We start from the raw sequence: 27,847 nt of genomic DNA on the forward strand, positions 1-27,847 counted from the left end.
GTCATCACCTTCCTCAAAGCTAAGGCTGGCTTTGTTAAAAGAAGCTTTGCTTTCTGAAGACTTGTTAGTTGAGGTCCTGGACTGTGCCTTACTGTATTAATGATAAAAGCATAAATTCATACGGGGCTGGTCCTTAGACTGGTCCCAGCTCCTCTTGCCTGCTCTTCCAAGTCCTCTGTGGACAGCAATGTTCCTCATTTCACAGCTCTTATACCCACCACTCTCTATTGGTCTTTTTCTTCTTAACTCTTATCTCAAGTTCTTGTCTGTTATGTTAGAAAGGAAGCGAGGTATTAAAGACAGATAATAGCTTAGAGTGCTACACCCTAAGCCAAGGGCATTATTCATTTGGCTGGCTCTCTAAGCTTGGTTCAAATTCTTAGCATAACACACAAGGCCTTTCAGAGTCTGACCTACTTCCTGCTTTTCCCCTCCCATACCTAAGGCATATGGAAGCTTCATCAGTCTCTGAATACATCAGCCCTGTTTGTGATTCTCTGGTTCGGCTTATGCTGTTCCTTCCACCTGGATTTCACTTCTACTCTTGTGGCACTCATATGCAGACTTTAAGACCCTACAGGGACATCATATTCTCTCTGAAACCTGCCTGGACTCAGTCATTCTTCGGGGTGCCTGGCCCATGCTTCATCACATCCACTATCACTCTGCTTCCTTGCCTAGTCAGTGGTTTCTAAGAACAGTAACTGATGTTGTAATCTCTACAATCTCAGCATTTACATAATAAAGGACAGGTACATAGAAAGTTCTCAGTCTGTGTTGGCAGAATGAGCAAACACATTCATTCAGCACATCATAATTCCAACAGTGGAACTTTTTGTGCAAAAGAAATAAAGATTTAAAGATGTAATTTCTGGTTGTGTGATAGCTAGTAGGGGAAAATATTTTAGTGGTGGTGATGGTGGCTTTCTAGGGTTATTCGAATCATTTCAGAGGGGACACAATTCTGTTTCTGCTCTCTGCTTTCTGACCTATTTCAGTGTGTACCGTCTCAAGGCCTGAGGCAGGGTCACCAGCTCATTGATGCTCTACAGCGTTAATTACTCTCCAGTCTAGTCTGGTGCTAGGCAGGACAGCTTCTGCCTGTGTACAACAGAAAAAGCCACAGGCCTCTGGGGAAAAACTGATCCATTGACAGCTGTATTGACCTCTAAAATGAATTCCCATTACAGGTCTCATAGTGAACTGGACATGTGTTAACAGAATCAATGGCTTCATTACTCCATTAGGTTTGCAAGATGAACTCTTTAATGGCAGAGGAGAGAGGGCTTACGCTAGGGACAGAGTGGCCATGGCGCCGGGGACGAAACAAGCCACTGCCTGAGATGACAAAGGGAAGCTGCAAAGAGAAAGCCTCTGGTTCAATTCTACATTCGCCATGGTCTTTTTGGACTACTCTTCCTCTGCCCTCCTCTTCAATGCACTTTTTCATTCTTTAAGATTCTGCCCCAGAGCCTGCTATAGCTTTGCTCTCATACAGGAGAATCTCTTGGAGTATCCTGTCCACTCTCACTGCTTCAGTTACCACTTATGCAAAGATGACTCTCAAGTCTACATCTCTAGTTCACGTCTCTCTCCTGGGCTCCCTGTCACATCTGTCCATTTGCTGGGCCTCTAAATTCAGGTGTGCCACAAGCAGGTCAAGCTCAACAATCTAAATTGAACTCCTCAACCTTCTCCTGTGTTCTGCATCTCAGTGAAGTACATCAACACCACTATTCAATCAGTTCTCCAAGCCAGAAACCTATGCGTTATCTATGACTCTTCCCTGTTTCTCAACAACCACATCGTGTCATTATGTCACTGCCGTGCTTAAATTCGTCAATGGATTACTGTTATACTCATGATGACTTACAAAGCTCTCTCTCTTTTAAAAATCATTTTCCTGTTTATGTCTTCAACCTTGTTTCTCACCAGTACGTCCTTGTGTTTCAAGGAGATTTACGGGAAAATACCTTTCTCTCATCCTTTCATACGTTAGGCTATAAACTCAGTAGGTGCAGAGATTCTGTCTCTTTTCTAACACTTTATCCCTAGCATCTAATATGCTGATTAAAGTACATAGCATAACAAGTCATACTCCCTCAATAACATTCACTGACTCCTCATTGTCCAGGTTCCCCAGTGTGACAAGAAAGGCCATTTTGTCACAACCTACTTATCCTGGCCTTATTACCCAATACATCCTTTATACTCCCTATGTTGAATGCTTGGGCTGTGGTTCTATATAAAAGGAATGACTTGTCCTCACCTCTGGGGTCCTCTGCCTCCAGTTTGGGCTAGGGAATCAAATCTATGACCCAGTTTATTTACCTGAAGACCCAGAGAAGTCTCTTCACCTCTCCGAGTCTCGGTTTCTGAATTTACAAACTGACGTAGGTGGCTATGAGGATGAAACACATTAAGGGTCCAGAAAACTCTGCATGTTGTAAGTACTCAAAATGCGTTTGGTCACTTCTGTATCCCTGGCACCTCGAACAGTGCCAGCACTGTACCAAGTGGTCAATACCTGTCTGTTGAATAAATGCAAGAATTTTCCCTGGCACAAAAATCCCAATGTGATTGTTTCTTGTAGTTGAAATTAGAGAGGTTTTAAGGTCTGTTAATAAGGCGAAGGAGGAGTTAGGATGAGTTGGGCCCACGGATACTTGGAATTCCATTTGACCAGCATGAAGCCATGTCTATGAAACCAGTCGGCTCCACAATGGTTTGTAGCCCCAGAAAGTTCTTTCAAAGCTGTTTTGGCACTACACTTTGCCAAAATTCTACTTCTGCTTGCAATTTTAAAAGATTTCTACCTGAATTTATGATTATTCCTAAATTCATGTACTGGGTTGAATAGTGTTCCCCCTCACCTTCCCCCCACCCCCCAAAACAACAACAACGACAAAAACTCATGTCCACCTGGAATCTCAGAATGTGACCTTATTTGAAAATAGGGTCTTTACAGATGAAACGAGTTAAGATGAGGTCACACTGAATTAGGGTGGGCCCTAAGACTAGTATCCTTTTAAGAAGAGAAAACAGAAGCACAGAGACGCACGGGGAGAATGCCACGTAATGACAGAAGTAGAGACTAAACAAAGTGCAATGTAGCCATACAATGGAATATTATTCAGCCATAGAAATGAAAAAAATACTGATACATGCTACGGCATGGATGAATCTTCAAAACTCTAAGCTAAGCGAAAGCAGCCAGTGATGAAAGACTACAGGTTGTATGATTTTATTTATGTGAAAAGTCTAGAATAGGTAAAGCCATAAAGATAGAAAGTAGACTACTGGTTGTCTGGGGGGTGGGGGAGTGGGAATAGATGGTGACTGCTAATGAGTATATTGTTTCTTTTTGGGGTGACGAAAATATTCTAAAATAAGACTGTGGTTACAGTTGCACAACCCTGTGAATATACTGGTTTACTGAATTTTATACTTTAAATGAGTGGATTTCATGGTATGGGAAATATATCTCAGTAAATTTATAAACACACACATTTTAACAGTTCCTCAAAAAGTTAAACAGAGAGTTATTATATGACCCAGCAATCCTACTTGTAGGTATATATCCAGGAGAAACAGAAACATATGTCCACACAAAAACTTGTATACGAATGTTTACAATAGCATTATTCATAATAGCCCAAAGTTAAAACAACCCAAATGCCTATAAACTGATCAATATATAAATAAAATGTGGCATATCTGTATAATGGAATATTACTTAGCAGTAAAAATGTATGAATACATGTTTACAACATGTATGAATCTTGAAGTCACTATGCTAAATAAAAGGAAGCTAGATTTCATTTATAAGAAATGTCTAGAATTGCTAAATTTATAGAGACAGAGAAGTAGATTAGTGGTTGCCTAAGGCTGGGGTGAGGATGGGGAATGGGAAGTTGTTGCCGATGGGTAAGAGATTTCTTTTGGGGACGATAAAAATGTCCCAAAATTAAATTGTGGTAGTGGTTGCACAACCCTGTGAATATACTAGAAAACACTGACTTACACTTTAAATGGGTGATAGATAATATGGCGTGTGCACTTAAAAAACATACACATACATATGCATAAGCCCTTTGCAAAGCATGAAGTGTTAAGTATATCCAACAGATTAACAGTTATCTAATGAAAGACATCTGACCTTTAGTTTTTATTTCCTCTCTGAAATACCAAGTCCTTACTAAAGTACATTGAGTAAGAGACATTTCCTACCTTCAGTTCTCCATACTCCAACCCCATAATAAATTCAGGGCGTCACCCCATAATCATAGCAGGGCAATGGGAATTTCAGCAAAACAAAATAGCAAGAATGCATGGTTTGGGGTCAAAAGACCCAAGTGGTTGAAATTCCACGCTCAGTGATGGGAGAATCAGAAGACTGGGGATCCAGCTCCAGCTGCCATTGACTAGCTGTGGGATGGCAGATGGGTCTCTCTCAGCTTTGGTTCCACACCTGTCAAGTTGGGAGGATGAGCTCTGGCCTATCTCACGAGGCTGTTTTAAAAGACGAATGAAATAAGGGTGTTGAAACAAACCAGTTCACTAGCATAAACTGCTCCAAGGATTTGTTTTTATTGTGTGGGTACCACCCGAGGGAAGGAAAAAATGGTAGAGACAGAGGAAAACATTAAATAACGTGTGCCTAGCTGTTTTTGGTGCGTGGCTGTAATGATGTGTCTTAGGTCATTAGGAAGGTCAGTAATACAGCAAGAAGAAAATGGATATTTCCAGACTGCTGGCCTGGGCTTCTATCTTCAAGTCTAGACTAAAGATCATGCCAGAAAATGCCTGAGTCAATTTGTTTTCTTTTAAACAGGGCTTTATTTTTTCCTCTTCTTCCTGGCTTCTTTTTAGAGCCCTACAAAATCACTCCCCTTCCTTTCCACAATCACCCCTGGGAAGCCTGCCCAGCATACAAACACTCCTCCCACCTTCTTGCAAAACTCTAGAACAGGAAAGCTCTGAAGGATTTCAGTAGAGGGGCCCAGCCCAGCCCGGCCCAGCCATCAACTGGCTAGTGATAACAGCGGCAGGAAAGGGGCGGTTGGCGGGACTTTCTGGAAAAGATGACTGGCCAAATAATGACTAGTTCCCTTATCTCAATGCCCTTTTTATCTTTACCCTTTCCCCCCAAATCCCCACCCCAAGCCTCAGTGGGTCTCAGAACTCATAAAGTGGTGGATGAAAGCACATGCTAGAGCCAGGATAGATTCAAAGCCTGGCTCTGCTAACTCCTAGCTCTGTTAGGAGTTAGTAAACCTCTTTGATCCTCACTTGGTCAACAGGGGAAATACATACTTTGTAGGGCTTCTGTGAGGACTAGAGATCATATACATAGAGCACTTAGCACAGCACCCCACCATTCTTACTGCTCCCATTCCTGGAGTACACCTGGGACTGGATGCAACCTTGAAAGTGACCAAGAGGAATGGCGTTTCTTTCCAAGCTAGAGTGGATGCTTGGAAGGTAATTGTCATAGTTTTAGTCGCAGCTATCCCCTGTATAGATGTTATATGAAAAACAAATGAGAACAAAAAGGATAATATTGACTTATAATCACAACTTTCATTTACTAAGCACCCTACTATGTGTCTCTAGTCTACTCTGTGAGGTAGCTATTATTACCTCCACTCATTTATTTTTTAGTTTTGGATGAAGAAACTGCAGCTAAAAAAAAAAAAAGAAAGAAAGAAACTGAAGCTCAGACGAGTTAATAATATGCTCTGGGGTCATACAGTTAGAAAGTGGCAGACCCTAGATCTGAAACAGATCTCTGTTTTCAAAGCCTATTCTTTTCACTTATGTTGAGAAAAGAGTTCCCACGAGATCTCTATGAGGTAAATGGTATTAGCCTTCTGAGAAGCAGGGTCGAATAACAGAATGAGGGTCTAGGCCTGGTTCTGTTGCCAATAGGCTGAGTGACCTTAGGCATGCCATTTCATCTTCCTGGGCCTCATCTTCTCTATTTATAAAACGAAGAACTTGGATTAGATCAGGGATACACATCAAAGTCATCTTTGGAAAACTTAAGAAAGCTGTTCCACGTAAAACCTAATGAGTCATGTTTATACGAAGATTTAGATGAAGATCTACTGGTCTGGTTTTTAACAATCTCTGGTTCTTAATTCCAAGGCAGAGGTAGAAGGGTTAGAGTCACTGAAAAATCAAGGGCAAAGCAAGCTCTGAAAGCCAAATGAAAGAACAAATTCTTTCAAAAATCTTTCTTTGTATCATCAGAATTTTAAATTGGAAATCGTCCATGTTCTCACTGGCCTTTCAGATCATCTGACCATGGCCAACTCCAAAGGAACAATGTGTAACAGAAAGAGCCTGACGTGGGTTCAGAAACATGGGAGTCCAGGTTCTGAAACTATTTTACCACAGGGCCTTGGGCAAAACTTTTAATCTCTCTGAACTTCACTTCCATTCTATCAAATGCCAAAGAGAATACCCATCTCACACAGGGTCCTTTTGAGTATTTCTTGAGATGAAATATGGATGAACAGTAATTATGAAATACTCAATAAATAGTTGTTGGCTTGACACTGTTCACTCCCTGGTTTACTTCTAGAGGTGGAATGGTGTAAAATTCTAAGAGTTCTAATAAGGAGAAGATGGTTGATGAAATAATATTTAAAACAGTATAGATATAGGATTCTATGGGATGAGTGGTCCTCCCTCTAGAAAGCTAATTGAAAAACAAGAATTGGATAAGTGGAGAGTTCTAAAAAAACCAAAGCATGCTGACAGGTGCTGAGGGTAAGACTGGATCAACAGGTCCAGATCCTTTTAACTCACAGTCACAAGCCTGAAATTATTTAAGAAGGAAAAATCCCCCCAATCCTCTGACACACATCATTATAGGAGTTATTCGTAAATTTAAGGCCAGATACGAAAGGGCTTCACTCTACACAATAACTCATATAATGTGGCAATTGGAAGGGACCCCGGAGTCCAAATGCTCATTTATCACTGCCACTCTCCTCATCCCTCAAATCTCTCATTTGCAGTTGGAGAAATTGTGGCCCAAAAAGGTAAGGCTACTTGTCCCATGCCATACTGTGGGTCAGACGTGAACCCTGAAATTAGACTTCATATCCAGTCTGGGGATCTTTCTACTGTACAAAAAGAAAAATGTATGTAAATCAATGTAAATGAAGATGTATTCTCTATAATGCATGGGGGTGGGGTGGGCAATCAAGTCAGCAGATCTGATTACCAAGACACCAGCTGGCAGGACTGTTATCTTGTTATGAGTTTATAATGTTACATTTGCATGGTAAATAAAGGTTTGCTGGATCAAACTACTAAAGGCTAGTATAAATAATTCCCCATTTTGTAAGTCTCCTAGTGTTTATAAAAACTATAAAGCAGAGAAAAAAAGGGGAGGCAGAGACAGGCAGTAACATGAGATACCGTGAGACCTTTCAGAGACTCTGCTTATCCTTCCTCCCCTGCCCCCTTCTGAGCAAGGATCTGAGAAAGGACACCATCTCAGAGCTCTGAGAGCCATGTCAGTACATCCTGACCTTGATGCACATGATCTCTGGTACACTTCAGCAGAAATCAATTTCATGAAGGGCATAAGAGAAAGAGAGTAAGTGGCAGTAGTTTAGAGGAATGTCACAGTCTCTGGTCACACATCCTTACGTAACCTTCTTTGCATTGAAGCATCTCATTTTAGAGATGGGAAACTAAGGCCCAGAGCCAATGCCACGCTTCCCGTAAGGTCTCTAGCTAGAATGAATCATGCCTTCTTCTTCTACATCTTTTCTAGGACTTCATTTTGTCGTTTATTTTATATTGGGATTTCACAAATCTGTCATACAAAACTAGACTGGGAGCTGTTAGAAGTCAGGATCTAGATCATCTCTGTTTCTTTGATGGGGTTTAGCACAAGGATCTGTGACTAGTAAATTCCCAGATTAAAACAAGAAGGTGTTCAATAAATACACCATGGCAGTAAGTTTTGTCCAAATCTTTCCTCCTTAGTTTGGAAGAATAAATGAATAGCTCCAGAATCCAAACGTAAACTGTTCTTTAGGGTGGAAGAAACTGTTGTCACTTCGTGAGGTTTCCTGGGCTATGTGTTCCTGTTTTCGGACAGCCAGTCTATATTTAGCCATGCATGGTCCTGCTCATTTTAGATCAGGTTACAAGCTTTGTTTCTCGTCTGCCACATCTAAGGCACACCTCACTTGTGACAGACCTTACTCCTGCTCCTTAGAGTTGGGCTTGGGTTGGCTGGGTGGTCCCTCTCAAAGAGTTAATTTATATTTGGAATGAAGCACTCTTGTCATTTGCTTAGGGTCATGAGCACTGACTGTGGACACTATGCTAGGAGCTGCGGGCCATCAAAAAGGGTGGATCTTGTCCTTGCTCTATGAGCTTATGCTGCAGTTGGAAAGAGCAAATTTATATTCAAGGCAGCACTTCTCCCTTCCCCCAAGGAACTTTGGGAACCCACAGGTATTCTCATAGGGATCACTCCATCTAGTCGGCATCATAAGCTCAAATGTAAACGATGCATTTGACCCTGTGACCTTTCCACAAAAATACTGAAAACATATCACTGTATTTTTAAGCTAACCAACTTTAATCGGAGGTAAGTTTCCCCCTCCTTCTTTTACAGTGACTTTCACTAAGACAACTGGCAGGGTGGAACACAAGTGTCAGACATTATAATGGTGGGAGCTTATCGAGAATTGTTAGCAGTGGCAATAATCACAAGAACAATATCTGAAACTGCTCTAGTCTGGATGGTGAGGCTGGGGTTCTAAGAGTTCTAGCCTGCCCAGGCATTAAGAGACCTGCAGCATTATCTGAAGCAGAAATTTGGCTTTAGGAGAGGCCGTGTAGTATAGGGAAAGGAACATGGATACTGATATCTGAATCTTAGTTTACCAGCTGTGGAATGTAGGGATGGTATTTGAATCTAAGAGTCCTAATTTATAAGCCACTTATAGGGTTGTCCTATGGAATAAAGAAATGCCACAGCCCTTTTACATTGGCGCTTTACAAGTGGAAGTTCTCCCTCAGCACTCTACCATGGGAGGTAACCCAGTGTGGGAGAAGATCTTAAGTTCTGTGTTCACAAACCTGTAGGGGTTGACCAGAGTCAGAACTGATCCCAGATGGTACAAATGGACTCAAATGGCCGTTGTGTGGTGAGCGGAGGACTGCAGGGGCAGAGAGCCTGGCAGGACTCAACTTTCTAACTTGCTTTGGTATCAAGGGATACCAAAAAAAAGCCTGCTGGGATTATGCCAGAGACAGACTGAATATAGATAAATTTTGGGAGAATTGACATATTGATACATCTCTCCATTTACTGTGTCTCCTTTAATTTTTTTCCAGTAATGTTTGTCATTTTCTATATAGCAGTTTTACATGTTTTTTGGTTAAATTGATTCCTAAGTATTTTATTTTTTTATGCTATTATAAAATAAATTTAAAAAATTATTTGCCAATTGTAGGCTGCTCTCAACAACTTTGATATTTATAATAGCCCTGAAAAGTTGGCATGGCAGTGATCTTTGCAAATTCATTTAATATATGAAGAGACTAAAACTCAAATGAAATGACTTAATGTTACAGGGCTCTTAGGAAAATCCCCAAACCAGAATTCGAACTCAATTCTTTTTTGCACAATGTTGAGGATACGTTCTATTATGCAGCTCTATATGCGATAGATGAGAAGCATATGCTTTTAAGTTACAAGTGCTACACAAATATCTGGTGGAATTAAAAAGGAAAACTATTTAAATATGACTAATAAAGAAACCAAGACCTAGAGAGGTCTTTACTGATCACCCAAACTAAATGGCTTTCTCGTTACTCCTTATCCCATTACCTTATTTTATTTGCATCAAAGCACTCACTTATTGTTACTACTTAAACATTTTTGTTTTTGATCCATCTCTACCCTCTTAAATATAAGCTTCTTTAAGTGTCTGAAACTTACATGTCCTGTTCATCACTGATGCTTCAGTGTGGTGGCTGCTAAAATATGCCTCTCAGATCTCCTGATATAGGTAGCATAATGGACTGACAGCCCCAGCTGCTGGCATTCTGCATCCCGTCAGCTCCTCGTGGGCTGTCCTCATCCAGTGACAAAGAATGTGAGACACGGGACTCCTTTAATGGGAGACTTTGGCTTGACAATCTCCAATGATCTGGCTGAAACTGTCTTACCTTGCATTGCAGTCTAACTCTTCCTGCTGTCTCTCCTTCATAGGTGTCAGACCTGCATTCCATGGAAGGCTTTCCCACTTTCTCCCCCCCATTGTCCCTCACAGGTGTTTAACCCAATAAATCTCTGGCACGTCTAAACTCATCCTGACGCCTTCTTCACAGAGAACCTTAGCTAACATACCTAGTATCTAAAACAGTGCTTGATGAACAAATGGTTGGCCCAGGTTCATACTTCAAGTAAACCACAGACCCAAAATCAGAACCCAGGTCTCTGCTCCCTCAGTCCAAAGCCTTTTCCACGCAGATCACCAATGATATGAGAAATATGTCCTTTGTCCAGAGGGCCGGCCAATGCTGACAAATTTAAGGGGGAAATGTATCCATCAATAGCCAAGCCCCACAGCTGGCCTCCCAGCTGTTTATAATTACGTGGACTCTAGTGGGCGTGAAAACATCTGTCCTAGATTCAGAGAAAACTGAAGCTATGGCTTAGGTCAATGGAGAAAAGCTGGCTTAGGTTGAAATTAAAGGCAGTAAGAACTCTGTGTGATACCCTCTTAAAGAGATGTAGGGAGAGCAGCACACTGGCCAAGCCAGAGCAGGTCATCACAAAAGATCAGAGATGGCAGTGAGTCTTTCCCAGGTCTCTGTGCACAAATAGAAGCTCTGTGTATGGATTAAGAGCATGCATTCTGGAGCCAGACTGGGTTTGAATCTTAGCTCCTTTACTTACTAGTTGTGCTTCAATTTCCTCACCTGTAAAATGGGAATAATAATAGGTATCTACGTCACAGGATTATATGAGTTAAGACATGTAAAATGCTTAGAATACTGCCTTGTACATAGTAAGCGCTACGTAAATATTAGCTTTTATTATTAGTAGTCGTATTTAAAAAGATATTTTTGTTTCTGAGCACCTTAACGACTTACATATGATGCATCTCAAATCGGGAAAGTCAGTAAGGTTTATTTGATAAAATATTAATCACACATAGTAAAAATGTTTTTGAGTTTGGGCAAAATAGAGAGAAGGTTATTTAGGATGTTTTGGTTTTGGGGAGATAAGAATAGCATGGTATACATACTCAAAGGACTGCTGTGAAGATCCTAGAGAAGGCAGCAACAATTTATGAGCCATACATTCAACAGATTTTTAATATGTGGTTATCATAAATCAAACACTGTGCTATGTGCTTTAAGTGGATTCTTATGTAATCTTCATAATAATCTTGTGAAGAAAACTCATTTTATTGATGAAGAAACTGAGGCTCAAAAAAGCAAATTAACTTACCAAGATGATGTTTCATTTGAACTCATCAATGTTGTGGGTTCATGTATTATAGGATTCTAAGACTCATGCTTTTTGTACAAAATCAGCTTTTGAAACCAGACGATATAAAAGCACTTTATAAATCATACGGCCTTATTATACAAATGCAAGATGGTATCACTATTAACATCATCGGGAATACTAGCTAAAAGTTAAAAAAAAAACCCCTGGGTTTCAACTCTAGCCCTGCCAGTTAGCTGTGTGATCCTTTCTCTTCACCTCTGGATATTTTGTCATTTGAGGAGTTTGGAACCAGACACTGTCTAGGGCCCTCCAAGATCTAATATCCCAGAATTTTCTCATGCTATGAAATCTACTCCCTTTTCTGTCTTGACTGTTTGGCTAACATGATTCACCAGACATGAAGAGTTTTGTTCACTGACCTCATCCACAAAAGTGTGAGAAGATGGTACAAGAGCAAACAAATGACAGATATGTAAACTAAAGTTTGGGTCACTGGCATACCTTGTCTCTTCAGCCTAGTTAGTACATTATCCGTTTTGATGAGTTTTTCTTCTTTTCTTTCATTATACCATTAGTACATTTATACCATTGCTTCAATATACAGAATTTTAGACCCCATGTTTTGTAAATAAGGTTAGAATATTTTTGAAACTTCTTTTTTTCTGTTCTCAACAGTGAATGACTCAAAACAACAATATTTGAAAATAAGTTGGAATCTTTTAAACTATATTTTTGTATGACTATTTACAAAGTTACAACGAAACAGTATAACTACATCATTCGTTTGAATATTCACTGGGCAGCTACTATGTGTCTCTACTAATGTGGTGATAGAATTATGAAAGAGTCATGTTCTCCTTTTCAAGTCTCTCACACATTTCCTCCCCTATCCCCAAACTCTGTGCTCTAGTCTCAAAGAACTGTTTCCAGTTCCCTAAGCCTCTAGGAACTTGAATAGCAAGCAGCCCATGGAGAAAGCAAGAGAAACATAAATTTTGAGATGATGAATGTATTAATTAACTTGCTTGTGGTAATCATTTCACGATGTATAAATATATCAAATCATCACTACGTACACTTTAAACATATATAGTTTTGTCAATTATACCTGGATAAAGCTGGAAAAATAAAAAAATAAATATCTGGTATATACAGTTCCATTTATGTAAAAAAAAAAAGACACCTGAATTAACTGAGAAAAATGAAAAATTCTGTATTGACTAATTTTATCCTAAGTTGATCAAAACTTCAGTTTCTATCACTGGCCAGATGGGGCCTTGATATTGAAGTTAAATTCAGAAATTAAAAAATTTTTGTTTCTTTACACATTGAGGTTAACCTCAAATTTTTGATATGCTAGATCTATTTTGCATCTATCTGGGCACAGTCAGTTGAAAGGTAAATCTTGGCATCTGGGGCCTAGAGTGGGATATGGAGGAGGCAGGCAGTCACTAAAAAGAGTTTCAACGGTAGTTTGGCAGAGAGAACATCAACTGGAGAACACGACAAGGCTCAGAGTTCATGGAGAGCGGGCCCATGTCTCGTGCTATTCTCTGGCACTTGTGCTAGAATAGGACCTGACGAAAACAGGGACTTGGTATGCTGAATGACTGAACACAAAAACAGAAACTGGGCATCAACTAGAAACGTGAGCAGAAGAGCCTAGGGGGAGGAAGCATATTTAGGGAAAGCAGAAGCAGATTTTCTTCAGAAATTCAAGCAGACAGGCCACCGAAAACCCAGAAGTCTGCCACTGTGTAGTGGGGCTCCAGTTGCTGGCTTCGGGGTTTGGGTAAGACTGTGGTCTCTGAGATGGGCTAAATAAAAGCAGGGGAAGGTCCAGTCCTAGGTGGAGCCTGAGACTACAGGCAGGTTAACAGGGAAATGACTCAAGAACAGGAGTAGTAGGCAAAATACCAGGGCTTATCCTAGCTTGCACTCAAGAGTAGGGAATTGAGCAAAAGGGACAAAAGAACCCAGAGCACCAACTTTATGCTGGTGTCCAGGGTGTGCCTGAGCCTGAAGGTAGAGTTCAAAGGCCTCTAGCCATAGGTTCAGAAGCAGAGGCCAGGGATCAGGTGACCCTGACACCAACATAATCTCTCGATCACTGTTTCTCAGACTTTTTCATTTTATGGATGCACTAAAACACTGCCTCTTTGTTTGTGTTTATACACTTTTAAAAATGACACACAGGGTAACAATTTTAATTACGTCAAATATGGAAAAATTATGTCATTTTTACTGTGACTTCCATTTCTCTCTCTCTCTCACACACACGGACACTTTACCTACCGTTCACACTTATACAAAGAGAAACTGAATAAGGAAAGTTTTAAAAAGAAAGTTTTGAAATCTGACCACATTTAGCTTTATGAAAACTGACTATATCTTTCTCAAGTTTTTCATTTTTGTTGTGGACTGAGGGAGATTTTCATAGTTCACCACGGGTCTGCGGGTCCCTGTTTTGAAATATCTGCCACAGATCAATATTTTCACACTGTGTTGCAGGCTTCGCAGGCTACCATGGCAGAGAAAGAGTGGCAGGCCGTTTGGCTCCTGGTCTAGTTTGTAGCACATGACTCTCGCCCCCTGCAATTTCCAATGCAGCTCCCTCTCACCTGTTTCTTATGCAGTGTTCCATGTCGGATCTGGTTAACAAGCAATGCAAGAAAAAAAAAGTTTGAAAAATCACTGTTTCGGTCCCCAAATTCCTAGTTCACTGTTGAAGAAACTAAGACCTACACACTGAATCGGTAACAAAGCTGAAATTAAAAACCAGAACTTTGACTCCCAATTCAAACCCTAGAGATGACCGTACACACTGATTTTGCAGAGTTCAGAGTTCTAAGTAGGGCTGTACGTAACTGTATGTGTAATCACAGTCAAGATCTTCAGAAGTCCAAGGTGACCTTACCACTAAACTCAAAGTTCTAGTTCTACCTCTTGCCAAAAATTACGGTTACATTGGGCTTTGGTATCTGGTCTGGGACCAATTCAACAGTGTTTTTTTTTTTTTTTTACTCTCCTTCATTAGGGATAATCAGAAGCACTCAAAACAACAAAAGGTGGGGTAAAATCAGAGATGTTTGAGCTATCCAAAGCTGCTGTTGAGGAGTTAGGATGAAATGCTTGCATCTCCAACAGTCTGTGGGTTTTGGCAGGTAACACTAGATTCAATCTATGCTGGCTGGCTGGGGTGGTGAGGGGGAGTGTCTGGTATAAAAGGGAAAGCAGGAAGAAATATCAAGGCTGAGGATGAAGAGAAGAGGGTCGGGTTTCTCCCTGTCTCCTTTTCCTCCTCCAGAGGGTCTGGACTTCCCTGAAGATCAGGGCTGCAGCCTGTTCCAAGACAATGCAGACTGTCTGTGGGGATTTTATGGAGTTCACGTCCCAACTCAAAGCCTACTCTCAGGGTGACCAGACCCAGCTGTAGACAAAAATCAACAAACAAACAAAAGATTGAGGAGGAAGGCCTGATATTTCAGGGCTATTTAAAATAACATTTTTTTTTTTTTTTTAAAGCATGAGGATTTCAGATCTGGCTGGAAACTAGTCTGGATGTTTATTTTCTTCATTGTCTCAGTGGAAAAAAAAAAGGGTGGGTGATTCAGACAGCAGCCTCCGCCTCTGGGCTGGGGCCCGGGTCTGTCTCCACTGTTCTTTCCTCCTCAAGGGACCTGTGTCAGCTTGGGGAGAAGCTGCATATTACCTCCCACGTTTGCTCTAAGCTTCCAACAAGGGTATCCCGGAGGGGTAGAGAGGTCTGAGATCAGTTTAAAAAATTTAGCAAGCGGTAGGGGAGGGAACAAGGGAGGAAAAGGTCCTCCCAAGGATGAGAAGAGAGAAAGGGCAAGGTCTCCAAGGAAGGCCTCTTTCCTCCACACCCTCCTCCACTCCCAGCCTCTCCCCTGGCTCTCCCACTCATTGCATCGGGGGAAGGGCCAAGGTCACCAGAAGGCATCTGAGTGGACTCCCTGGCTCCACTGAAGCCCTCCCTGCTGTCAGAAATCCAGCTGGAATAAGGGGTCCTGACCTTTAAGCACCAGTCATTCTCTCTGGAGAGGAAGAAGCTGTTTGAAGACCACCCCCGGTAACATTCTTCCTCTGGAGGCAGATGATCTCCCCAAAAGCATTCTTACAAGTACCCTTGATCTCAGATGGGAGCAGGACTTAAAATAACTCTGCTGCTGAGTTACTCAGGAGATTCATGGATTTCTAGAAGTTTAAATATTTAAAAAATATTTAAGAAGGGGAGGACAGCCTCACCCAAAATTTTAGTAGGGAAAAGGTGGGGAAGAGATAAAGAACAGTTTGTTGGAACTCTGAAAAGTCTTCATTCCCTAGAGTTAGACATGTGACTGCCGTGAAATTCCTGCCAAAGAGTTCAAGAAAAAGGGAAAAAGCTAAAATAATAGACAAGATGGAGAAGGCTCTGGCCTTATTTCAAAATCGGCAAGAGTTACAAACGGGGCTCTCTGGTGACCTAAAGTCTCTGAGCTCTGGGTCACAGTGGTTTGTGGCCGCTCTAAGATGGATCATGTTATCTGGCTAATTTAGGCCTCAGAGATTAATGCTAATGTACAGATGGCACTTTACTTTCCAAATGGTCAGTTCTCAGCTGATTTATAAACTTCTTACTTCTCCTCCTTGACGGCTATTTTGTGACTTACAAGCAGCTACGGTTAATAGGTCTGTGAAAAGGGATTAGGATAAACGAGAAAGAGTTAGAGCACACAGCCCCAGGATGACGTTGAAAGCCTTGGATTCTAGAGCCGGCAACACTGGCACCGCCACTCAGTGCCTTTAAACCGCAGCTTCCTCGCTTGTGCAACAGGAATAATGCTTAGCAGGCCCGCCTAGCCTATTTTGTTTCTTTATACTCAAAGGAGACTCCTGAAGTTTTTTGTAGACTAAAGTTCCTAATAATACCAGATACTTTAATTAATTATATCCTGGTCATCTTGACCCACTGATATAAAAATCACCATTATCACCACAACCACTGCATGAAAAACAGTGCAACGAGCTACTAGTGTTCACACTGTGCGCCTATACGTGTTCCTAGCTTCCTCCCAACAAGTCTGTGAGGGAGCATCATCTCCACTTTGCAGATGATAAAACCTCAAAGAGATAAAGTTACTTATTCAACATCATAGAGCGAATAACTGGCAGGGCTGGGACTTAGTGCAACTAACCTGCCTTTCAGAGTCCATATGAGACCGGCTGTGCAGGCCCTGGAATAGCTACTGAATAAATGAAGGAAGGAGGGGATAAAAGGGAAGAAGTCCTCAGCTGAGAGGATTCAAAGGGGTGAGGGCTTTCCCAGTAGTGGATGACTCCTGAGCCCATGCATAATTCATCAAAGTTCTTTACTGAGAGCTGGTTCTTTTTGTGTGTGGTACATCTGTTCAGGGACAGCTGCCCATGACTGGGCCGCAAATGTGAGGACCTGGACCCGCCTGCTCATAAACACAGCTCGGAGCAGCTTTCTGCTCCCTTACTCTGGGGGCTGAAGGCGGTTTTGATTCCCAGAGGAAGGTATGGTTCTTATTTTTGCTTGTCCACACGCGTGAACACACACATACACATGGACAACAACAACAACAAAAAAACAAGCTCCACACAGGTGATACGAAATCTTGATATTCATTCTTGGAATTGCTTTTCCTTCTTGAGCATCATTCCTGCTATCAGAAGGTTGTTTCCTCCACCCTTATGTCGATATTCAGACTCAGTTTCACTCCTGGTCTGGTCTCGATCCTAGACAAGTTTTATCCCAGGCACTTTTGGATGCAATATGTGAGGAACTAGAGGGTGGCAGCAGAAAGAAGAAGCTGAGGGGTGGCAAGAAGGATTTAAAAAAAGACTCCATCTGCCACAGAACTTCTTCCAGCTGAAAGTGAAAAAAAGAAGGTTTTTTTTTTTTTATGGGTCCCATTGCAACTTTAAAAAAAAAAAAAAAAAAAAAGAAAACAAAGAAAAAGGGAGTATTTGCTTGAAGGAGGGTCCATAGGAAGAAATTTATACAGGACCAAGCAGCAAGCATAGCAATTGCTTTGCATAGCTGCAGGGGAGACCTCTACATAAGATACAATGTGAATAACACTCTAGGAAATATGAAACTTGAGGTACTGCCAGTGGGTCTCAGCTCTGTCCTGAAGAACCCAGTGGGTGAGAAGAGAATGTTATTCTTATTTGACAAAAGGAAATTGAGACTTAAATGGAGTGGCTAGTTAACACAATTCCAGAGCTGTGATTTAAATTCAGGCACCCTTGCCCCAGCCTACAGACTCACGGGACAGATCCTGATGACTGCATTAAAGCCCTAGAAGTTACTAAGTTATTGAAATATTCCAGCCTTACAATTTGAGCAATATGGGTCGGTGAAGAGGGAAACCTGAGCCAGCTGTAGGACTCTCGGTGGAAGGGAGTCAGGGAGTGAGTCCTGTCTACTTGTCCAAAGAGGCAAAAATATCTAGACTTGGTTCTGGCAGATGTTCATATTTCAGGAGGTCAGGGAGAAAGAGAAAGCTTGTTATAATGCCAAGTCAGATCTGGGTTAGACCAGAATCCTGGCTCTGTCATTTTCTAGCTGTGTGACCTTGGGTCAAAATCATTGCTACCTCAAAGTTTACTGTAAATTTTGAGTGGGGACTAATGTAAAGTCCCTATATTACATAGGGTAGATGCTCAATACATAGCTGTTGTTATTTCTTTTGGTGGCCACTAAATGTTAGGTATCACCACTCACTTAAGGCGGGTGCTGACACTAACACCCATACGACTGGATTGTTCTCAGCAAGCCCCAAAAGGAGAGCAGAGTTGTATGAAGAGTCTCAGGAAGACTCTTACACATGCTGCCTACAAGAGACTCACTTCAGATTAAAAGACACACACAAACTGAAAGTAAAGGGATGGTTAAAAGATATTTCATGATGGACCTAGAGAGCATTGTGCTGAGTGGAATAAGTCAGACAAAGACAAATGCCATATGATTTCACATACATGTGGAATCTAAAGAACAAAATAAATAAACTCATAGATACAGATACCATTTTGAGGGGTACTAGATGGAAGGGGGGTTGGGAGGGTTTGGTGAAAAAGGGGAGGGGATTAAGAAGTTCAAATTGGTAGTTACAAATAGTCATGGAGATATAAAGTATAGCATAAGGAATATAGTCAATAATATTATAATAACTATGTACAGTGTCAGATGGGTACTAGATTTATTGGGGTGATCACTTCATGAGTTTTATAGATGTCTAATTACTATGTTGTACACCTGAAACTAATATATGCCAACTATAATTGAAAAATAAAAAATATTATTAAGAAAAAAAGTTTCAGAGCAGACAAGTGTCGGATAGCCATTTGAACAAGCCAAGGCAGGGGTGTGGACAGAGAATACCTTTAGTCCTGGAGCACTAGGCAGGGAAGAAAAAGCACTCATTTTCCTTATTCGAAAAAAAGGAAACACAGTTGATAAAAGTGATTAAATGAAATAAGGCAGTAGTCCCCAACCTTTTTGGCACCAGGGACCAGTGTTCTTATGAGAGTCTAATGTCTGATGACCTGAAGTGGAGCTGAGGCAGTGATGCTGGGGAGCAGCTGCAAATACAGATCAAGCTTCACTTGCTCGTCTGCTGCTCACCTCCTGCTGGGTGGCCCAGTTCCTAACAGGCCATGGACCAGTAACCGTCTTCAGCCTGGAGGTTGGGGGCCCCTGAAATAAGGTACTTAAGTGAAAGTAGGTAGTCAAATGTTAACTTCCTTCCTGCTTTTTCTCAGATCCTGACTCTCCACTAAAAAACATAAAGTTGGGTGATTAAGCTCTAATTCCTTACCCGAGAGTTTTATGGATATAATGCACTTTTAAGAAAGCCTCTAAATTGAAAAATAACCTATTATGTGGCTGAATTGAATCTCCTCTGAGAGGGAAGAAAAGCCTATGATCTTCATCAGAAAGATTTAACAAAGAATCCTAAACCTCTATCATAGATAACTAATATCCTTGGCTCTGTTAATTAAACCACTGAACATCTAATAGAATAATCCACTTAAAAAAAAAAGACTAGACTCTGACGTCTGAGCACTGGCACGCTCTTATTAATAAGGACATGGAATAAGTGCTCCATAAAAATTAGCTGAATGACTGATTGAATGGACAAGTGAATTTTCCTATCAAAAAAACAAGGATTCAGGCAATAATTATTTTTAAAATATGTGATTAAAAAATATATCTGCACCAAGAGTAATTTTTGCTACATCTCAAGGATATATTTTTCTTGGTAGGAACAACCCTAATCCCAAAAGGAAATAATCAATTAAAATCAATTTATTTTCTGGTTATTTCCCCCCACCCCTCCAATCTCATCTATTTCCTAAAAAGCTGAGGTATTCCTTGAACCTATTTCTTAAATTTATGAAAGCTTTCAGATTGGGAGGTCTATAGGTTTTTTTCTCCTTTTTTTTCTTTTCTTTTAATATTCCTTTCTCCCCCCCAACCCCGCTCCATTTTTTTTCCCAATGAGCATTTTATTCCTTGATCAGGAATAAAATAAACGCAAAAACAAAAAACAAAATCCACGAGTCTATAAATAACAAAGACTTGGGTAAAACAGGAGATTTGACACAGGAAGCAAAGATTATACCAAAGAAGTTGAGTAAAATGGGGGCTCACAATCCTTCCTTAGGGGAAGATAAAAAATTACAAAATTCCTAGGGCGGGACACGTAGTTCAGGCCCAACCAATTACATAATTTACAGAGCCTGGTGCAAAGTGAAAACGTGGGGCCCCTTATTCAAGAATTAAGAACTTCTACACAAATAAATGGATATCTTGTGTTTGTAAATTGGAAGAATTAACATAGTTAAATTATTCATACTACCCAAAGATTTTTTGCAATCCCTATCAAGATTCCAATGGCATTTTTTAAAGAAATAGAAAAAAACAATTCCAAAATTCATATGAAACCACAAAAGATCCCCAATAGCCAAAGAGATCCTGAGAAAGAAGAACAAAGTTGGAGGTATCACACTTCCTGATTTCAAATTAAATTACATTATATTAGCTATAGTAATCAAAACAGTATGGTACTAGCATAAAAACAGACACATAGACCAGTGGAACAGAACAGAGAACCCCAACATATATGGTCAATTAATATTTGACAAGAGAGCCAAGAATACTCAATGGGGAAAAGATAGTCTCTTGAATAAATGGTGCTGAGAAAACTGGATTTTCACATACATAGTAATGAAATTGGACCCCTATCTTACACCACTCACAAAAATTAACTCAAAATGGATTAAAGACTTAAATGTAAAACCCTAAACCATAAAACTCCGAAAAGAAAACAGAGAAAAAGTTCCTTGATATTGGTCTTGGCAATAATTTTTTTCAATATGACACCAAAAGCACAAGCAACGAAAGCAAAAATCAGTAAGTGGTGTTACGTTAAACTAAAAACCTTCTGCACAGAAAAAGAAGCAATCAACGAAATGAAAAGACAACCTAAGGAATGAGAGAAACTACATATCTGATAAGGGATTATATCAAAAATACATAAGAAATTCATACAATCTAGAAATTCATACAATAGCAACAACAACAAAAAGATTAAAAATGGGGAAAAAACGTGAATAGATATTTTCCCAAAGATACTATTAAAATGGCCAAGAGGTATACCTGAAAAGATACTCAACATCATTAATCATCAAGGAACAATGAATCAAATTAAAACCATAATGAGATATCACTTCACATCTATGAAATGGCTATTATCAAAAAGAGATCAGTGCTAGCAAGGATGTAGAGAAAAGGAAACCCCTGTGTACTATTGGTGAGAATACAAATTGGTACAATTACTGTGAGAAACAGTATGGATGTTCTTCAAAAATTAAAAATATGATCCAGTAATTACACTTCTGGGTATATATCCGAAGAAACTGAAAGCATTATCTCGAACAGACTTCTGTATCCCCATGTTCACTGCAGCATTATTTACAAAAGCCAAGGCATGAAAAAAACCTAAGTGTCCCCTGATAAATGAATGTATAAAATGATATATATATTGTGTACATATTATATATGATGTACATATATATAAAATGTCACTCAGCCATCAAAAAGGAAATACAGCCACTTGCAACAACACAGACGAAACTCAGAGGTCATTATGCTAAGTGAAATAAATCAGACAGGGAAAAATAAATTTGAAAAAAAATTAAACTCAGAAACCTAGAGTAGATTAGTGGTTCCTAGGAGTGAGGGTAGGGGAAATGGGTGAAAGTCAAAGGGTATAAAGTTATATAGATGAATAAGTCCTGGGCCTGTAATATACAGCATGGTGATTACAGTTAACTATACTGCAATGAATATTTGAAAGATGCTGAGAGATCTTAAAAGTTACCACACACACACATACACACAAAAACACACAAATTTTAACTATATGAGGTGATGTGTTAACTAACCTTATTGTGGTAATCATTTTGCAATATAAACAGATGACAGATCATCAGGTTGTACACCTTAAACTTACATGATTTAAACAAAACTAAGAACTTCAAGACCACAATAGTAGAGTGTTAAAACAAGCATAGGTTTAAGTGTGGGGCACTGTGAGACTGCACAGGTCACATGCCCATGAAGCTGGCCCTAACTCTATGGGTTCCCAAACCTGGCTGTCAGAATCACCTGAACTTGAAAAAAAAAAAAAAAAAACAACGAGATATAATTCACATACCATAAATGTTACCATTTTAAAGTGCAAAATTCAGCAGTTTTTAGTATATTCACAAAATTCACAACCATTACCACTATCTAATTCTAGAACATTTATTACCCAAACTCATCAGCTGTCACTCTCCATTCCCCTACTCTCAACCGCTAATCTTGTCTCTACGTATTTGCCTATTCTGGACATTTCATATACAGTCATCCCTTGGCACATGCAGGGATTGGTTCCAGGACCCCCCCAGCTAATACTAGAATGTGGATGCTCAAGTCTCTTACATAAAATAGCATAATATTTGCATATAACCTACACACATCCCTCTGAATACTTTAAATAATCTCTAGATTACTTATAATACCTAATACAATGTAAATGTTATGTAAATAGTTGTTATACAATATTGATTAGGAAATAGTGACAAGGAAAAAAAGTCTGTACATGTTCAGTACAGATGCAACCATCAACCAACACAGGCCTAACTATGTAGTACTCATCAGCAATAACGTAACATTTTTTGTTAATATTTTAAATCCTTGGTTGGTTGAAACTGTGTATGCGGAACCCATGGATTCAGAAGGCTGATTGTATATAAAATCATGAACTATGTGATTCTTTGTGTCTTCTTTCATTTAGCCTGTTTTAAAGGTTCATCCATGTTATAGAATGTATCAGTATTTCACTCCTTTTTATGGCTAAATAATATCCATGTATACACATAAAAACACACACGTTTATTTATTGATGGACATTGAGTTTCCCCTCTTTGGTTATTATTGTGCTGCTATAAATATTTATGCACAAGTTTTTGTATGAACATGTTTTCATTTCTCATTAGTATATGCCTAGGAGTGGAATTGCTGGGTCATAGGTTTGACTTTTTGAAAAACTGCCACGCTGTTTCTAAAGTAAGTGTACCATTTTACATTCCCATTAGCAATGTATGTGGTGGAATGTATGAGCAAGTATGTTTCGCCACATTCTTGCCAACACTTGTCATTGTCCATATTTTTGATTACAGCCATCCTAGTGGGGATGAAGCGGTATCTCACTGTGGTTTTGATTTGCATTTCCCCAATGCCTAATGATGTTCAGCATCTTTCCATGTGCTTATTGTCCATTTATACATCTTTGGAAAAATGTCTAAATCCATTGCCCATTTTTAAGTAGGGTTATGGTCTTGTTGTTGTTGAGTTGTAAGAATTCTTTATTCTTGATACTAGATCTTTTTCGGATATATGATTTGGAAATATTTTATCCCATTGTGTAGGAGGAACTTTAAAATATTGAGTCCCATACCCTAAATCAAATCTATGGAATCAGACCTATAAGTTAAAAAAAAAAAAAGTTTTTCAGGTGATTTTGATGACCCACCAGGTCTGGGAATGAAAAATCCAGACCAGTGCTTCATGAACTTTAATATGCATACAAATCACCTGGGGATCTTAATAAAATGTGGATTCTGAGGGAAAGAGAAAAATCATCCTTAGAACACCACAGTGATAACTGTTGCAAATATGATCTATTGATGGAAGCTAAAATTTGTGAGCAAAAACTTAAGGAGAAACAGAATATTTGCACATCATTAAAATATTTCTTCCAAATTATTAATTATAAAAGTAAAGACAGTAACCTGGCAGATACTACCTTAACCAAGTAATCAAGCTTAATAAGACCAGTAATAAGACATATTGACATTATGTGCTCCCTGATACAACATGCTTGGAAAGACATATCCCCTCTGTGGTAACGCTGTCTCCCCAAGATTGATAACTTCAGTCGAATCATGAGAAGATATCAGACAAACTCAAATTGAGGGACATTCTACAAAACAGCTAACCAGGATTCTATATCAGTGTCAAGGTCAAATAAGACAAGAGACTTGGAGGAGACTTGGAGACATGACCACTAAATCTAATGTGGTACCCTGAATCAAATCCTGAACAGAATGCAGACATTGGTGAAAAACAGGTGAAATCCAAATAAACTGTAGTTCAGTTAACAGTATTGTGCCAATCAATGTTAATTGCTCAGTTTTGATAATTGTACCATGGTTAAGTAAGATGTTAACATTAGGGAAAGCTGAGGGAAAGGGATATGGGAACTTACTGTAAACTTTTGTAATTCTTCTGCAAGTCTAAGTTTATTTGAAAATAAGCAGCTTGAAAAATATGCAGATTCTGATTCTGTAAGTCTGTAAAGAAGTCCTCTGCCTTCCTAACAAGTTTCCCTGGAGAAGCTACGGCTGCTGCTGGCCCACAAACCCCACTCTGAATAGCAGGAGTCTAGACTAGTGGTTCTCAAACTTAACTGGCACCTGGTGGGGTTTTTAAAAACACAGATTACTGGGCCCTACCCCCATAGTTTCTGATTCAGAAAGTCTGTGGTAGGGGTCCAAGAATTTGCATTTCTAACAGGTTCCCAGATGATGCTGACATTGCTGATGAGCTAAGATTGGTTTTATGTTTTTAAAGTATTTAAAAAATTTTAAAAATGAATAGAAACAGCTACTATATATGGCCTTCAAATATATATATAAAAAATGGTTCCTGAACCTGGACTCTTGCTATTCAGAATGAAGCTTCTAAGAGACACTAATGCCTCAGAGATTCTTAGTTAGCTGATTTGGGATGGGTCCTAGGCATCAATATTTTTTAAATGTTTCTCTTGAATTCTGATGTACAACCGGGTTTAAGAACTACTTGTTTATGCTCTCTGCCTACCTCAAAAACACTTTGCTCCTCAGTCCTCTCAGAGTTGGGGATAGGTCCAAACAAAAGTCAAAAAGAATTTCTGCAACTTGAAACACACTCAAAAAACTGAGGTATTCTTTTGTGAAGGTTAACAAAACCCCAGCATAAATCGGCATGTTCCCTTCTCACCTCTTCCCTCCCAAGTGTATATAAATGAAAATTGGATTATACATCAATAATAATCCCAAAGAACCTACCTTCACTCACTCCTCAAAAAAAGTGGCAAGTGTACCTGTGCATGATGGTATGAAATAGATGGGCTAGAACGGACAGAGATGAACCAGAAGAAAAGAATCAAGGTGAGAGCTGCCCTATGGGATCAGGTAACAGGGCACAGAGTGCTAGAGAGCTGAGGAAAAGGGAGAAAAGTGCAGGACTGAGAAAGGGGGTGGTGCTGAGGTACCTGAAGAAAGTACTTTCAGCACGAAGTACCTTTACTTTCATCACAACTCCAACATGCCTTAGTTGAGTGTAATCAGGACCAGGGGTCCCTCTAATATTTGGCCATCCCCTTCGCATCTTACCCTTTGCCTCTTACTCCCCTTGCTAAAGAGGAAAGCTTTTAGCTACAGCCTGCTTTCCTTGCTCAAGGAATCTTAAGGCCTCATCTTAACTCCAGTTGCTAAGCTTCCCCTAGGAGGCACCTGATTTCTTCTGAAGATGGTCCCTGTTTGTTTTCGTACCTGTGCTCTCCTCAGCCTGATTGAAGCCACAGATCTGGCAGATGCTCTGGACCCACTTATTCATGTCCTCCTCGGTCTCGGCCACCAGGTAAAAGGTACGCTCACTGGTCTTGATGTCAAACACAAAACTATCCTGCAGTTCCTTCTTGTTGAAGGTCAGGCCTGCATCCACCTGCTCACAGAAGTTGAGATTGATGATACGCAGGGGCTTCTTGGAGTGATCATTCTTGTAGTATTCCAGAACATCTGGGTCACCACTCATGCGGCCACTCCGCAGGATAAACCAGCGTTTCTTCCAGGCCTGAAGAGTAAAGAGTGAGAAGAGAGGAAAAAAGTCATTAGTTGTTTCAAAGCTTTTCACAAGTCCTCAGATATCACCAGGTTAAGGATGGGGACTGCTGCACCTGCCGGCTAAACGTGGCCTCTGTCTCCCTTTCATATTGCCCCAGAGTGTCAGAAATGGAGGACAATTTTAGAATGCATGTTAGTACAGCATTTTACCATGGAAACAGGGTTTTATCACTATAAAAGAGCTGTAGTGTTCTCATTTTTTTTAGATCAGGAAGTTAGATGAGGACTAAAACACTTTAGAGCAATTATTTCATTGGGCTAGAATACAGACTCAAACTCATAGTACTCTTAGGATGGGACTTGCAAAACCATAACATCTCAGTTTATGGATGGGGACCCTCACTAAGACATGGTGAGTTGAAGCAACAATGTCACACACAGCTAGTAGCAGAAAAACAAGTTCCCTGACTTTTACTACGTTGTGTTTCTTACCAAATCAAGATGCCTTGAAAGATCACGGAAACCCTTCTAAAACTTCTCTAAAGCATAATTTTAGGGTTTCCCTGTCTCATTCACTGCTACATCCCTAGTACTTGTAATAGAGCTGTGCACATACCAAGCACTCAATATGTATTACTGAATGAATAAACTTAAATCATGCCATACTATAGAAATTAACCTTTGATTACATGTTCCCTATGTTGTCTTCCACATTCTATCTTCTCAACAAGACGGAGTAATCTATGAGCAGACACCACAAAGTGATGAAAAGACGTTATGTATCACAAAGAGCCTAGGACTGTGCTCATTTCGGCAGCATATATACTAAATTTGGAACGAGACAGAGAAGATGAGCCTGGCCCCTGTGCAAAGGGCCTAGGGTGGAGTCTATAACTGACTTGCTGTGTGCTTTTAGATTCATTTACCTCTTTGGATGTTGACTCATTTATAGAATGAGAATCAACATCACCACCACCACCACCACTGCCTACCTATCCTACAGGGTTTTGATTATGCAAATCTACCCAAAGCACTTTGTATACAACCCTAAGGCACTTCAAACGCCAAGGACTTGATTATTATCATAATTCTTTAGAGCCCATTAGGCCTTTCACTCCATTAATCCTACCATCTTTTCTCTCTCACCTTCTACCCCTGTCCTCACTTCCCTTCCTACCTGATTTCATTTCTGTGATCTTTCATTATAATCATTCCCTTGGTTTTTTTCCAATCCCCTTATTTATTTGGGAAAACCACAACCTCTGGATAAGACTAAGGCTCTGCCTGAACCACTCAGCTATACAGCTATGCTGACCGGTCTCACTTTAAATTCAAATGGGCCCTCACGCTGCCTAACAATTCTACTCCCAGAATGTAAACTCCACCCGGGCAAAGACTGGTTCTTTTTATCCCATGCTGCATCTTTAATGTTTAGAATTGTGCCTGGCATGTAACTGATTATCAATAAATATGTTATTAATTAATCATTTTCTTACATGAATTCCTAACAGCATCTAGTAGGTCAGGGGGGCAGAATTGATGCCTAGTAAGCCTTAGACTGAAATGAAGATAAGAATATAGCCAGATGGTACAGAGCTGAGGAAAATAAGTATTATTTATTTATAGTCAACTAAAGTCTTCCCCGGGCCACTGCTTACAGAACTCTGTTTGTACATTGAAGTGTGTGAGTAAGGTGCATTTTAAAAAGGTACTGTTAATAGTTTAGCTTGAGTTCAGTTGAAGTACCCCCTTCAGTGCTAGTCTCTGTAGAAAGAACTGTCTTCAAATCACTGGTGTGCAGGTGCAAGCATAAACACCCACACACACACACACACACACACACACACACACACACACACACACACACCCCCTCAT

The 27,847-nt window shown here is 40.0% G+C and overlaps 1 protein-coding gene and 1 pseudogene across 2 annotated transcripts in view; one reads left to right on the plus strand and one right to left on the minus strand.

The window, feature by feature from the left end:
- The window catches only part of GAB2 (GRB2 associated binding protein 2), a 160,051-nt gene that overhangs the window by 24,313 nt on the left and 107,891 nt on the right, over positions 1-27,847 (minus strand). For both annotated transcript variants that reach the window (XM_039848144.1, XM_039848145.1), the window contains exon 2: positions 25,682-25,982. In XM_039848144.1, coding sequence (XP_039704078.1) covers positions 25,682-25,982 — 301 coding nt within the window. The remainder of the gene's footprint in view (positions 1-25,681; positions 25,983-27,847) is intronic.
- Positions 26,774-26,846, plus strand: LOC120590687 (uncharacterized; annotated as a pseudogene).

Source organism: Pteropus medius, unplaced genomic scaffold (genome assembly GCF_902729225.1).
Source record: "Pteropus medius unplaced genomic scaffold, Ma_sr-lr_union100, whole genome shotgun sequence".
NCBI lineage: Eukaryota > Metazoa > Chordata > Mammalia > Chiroptera > Pteropodidae > Pteropus > Pteropus medius.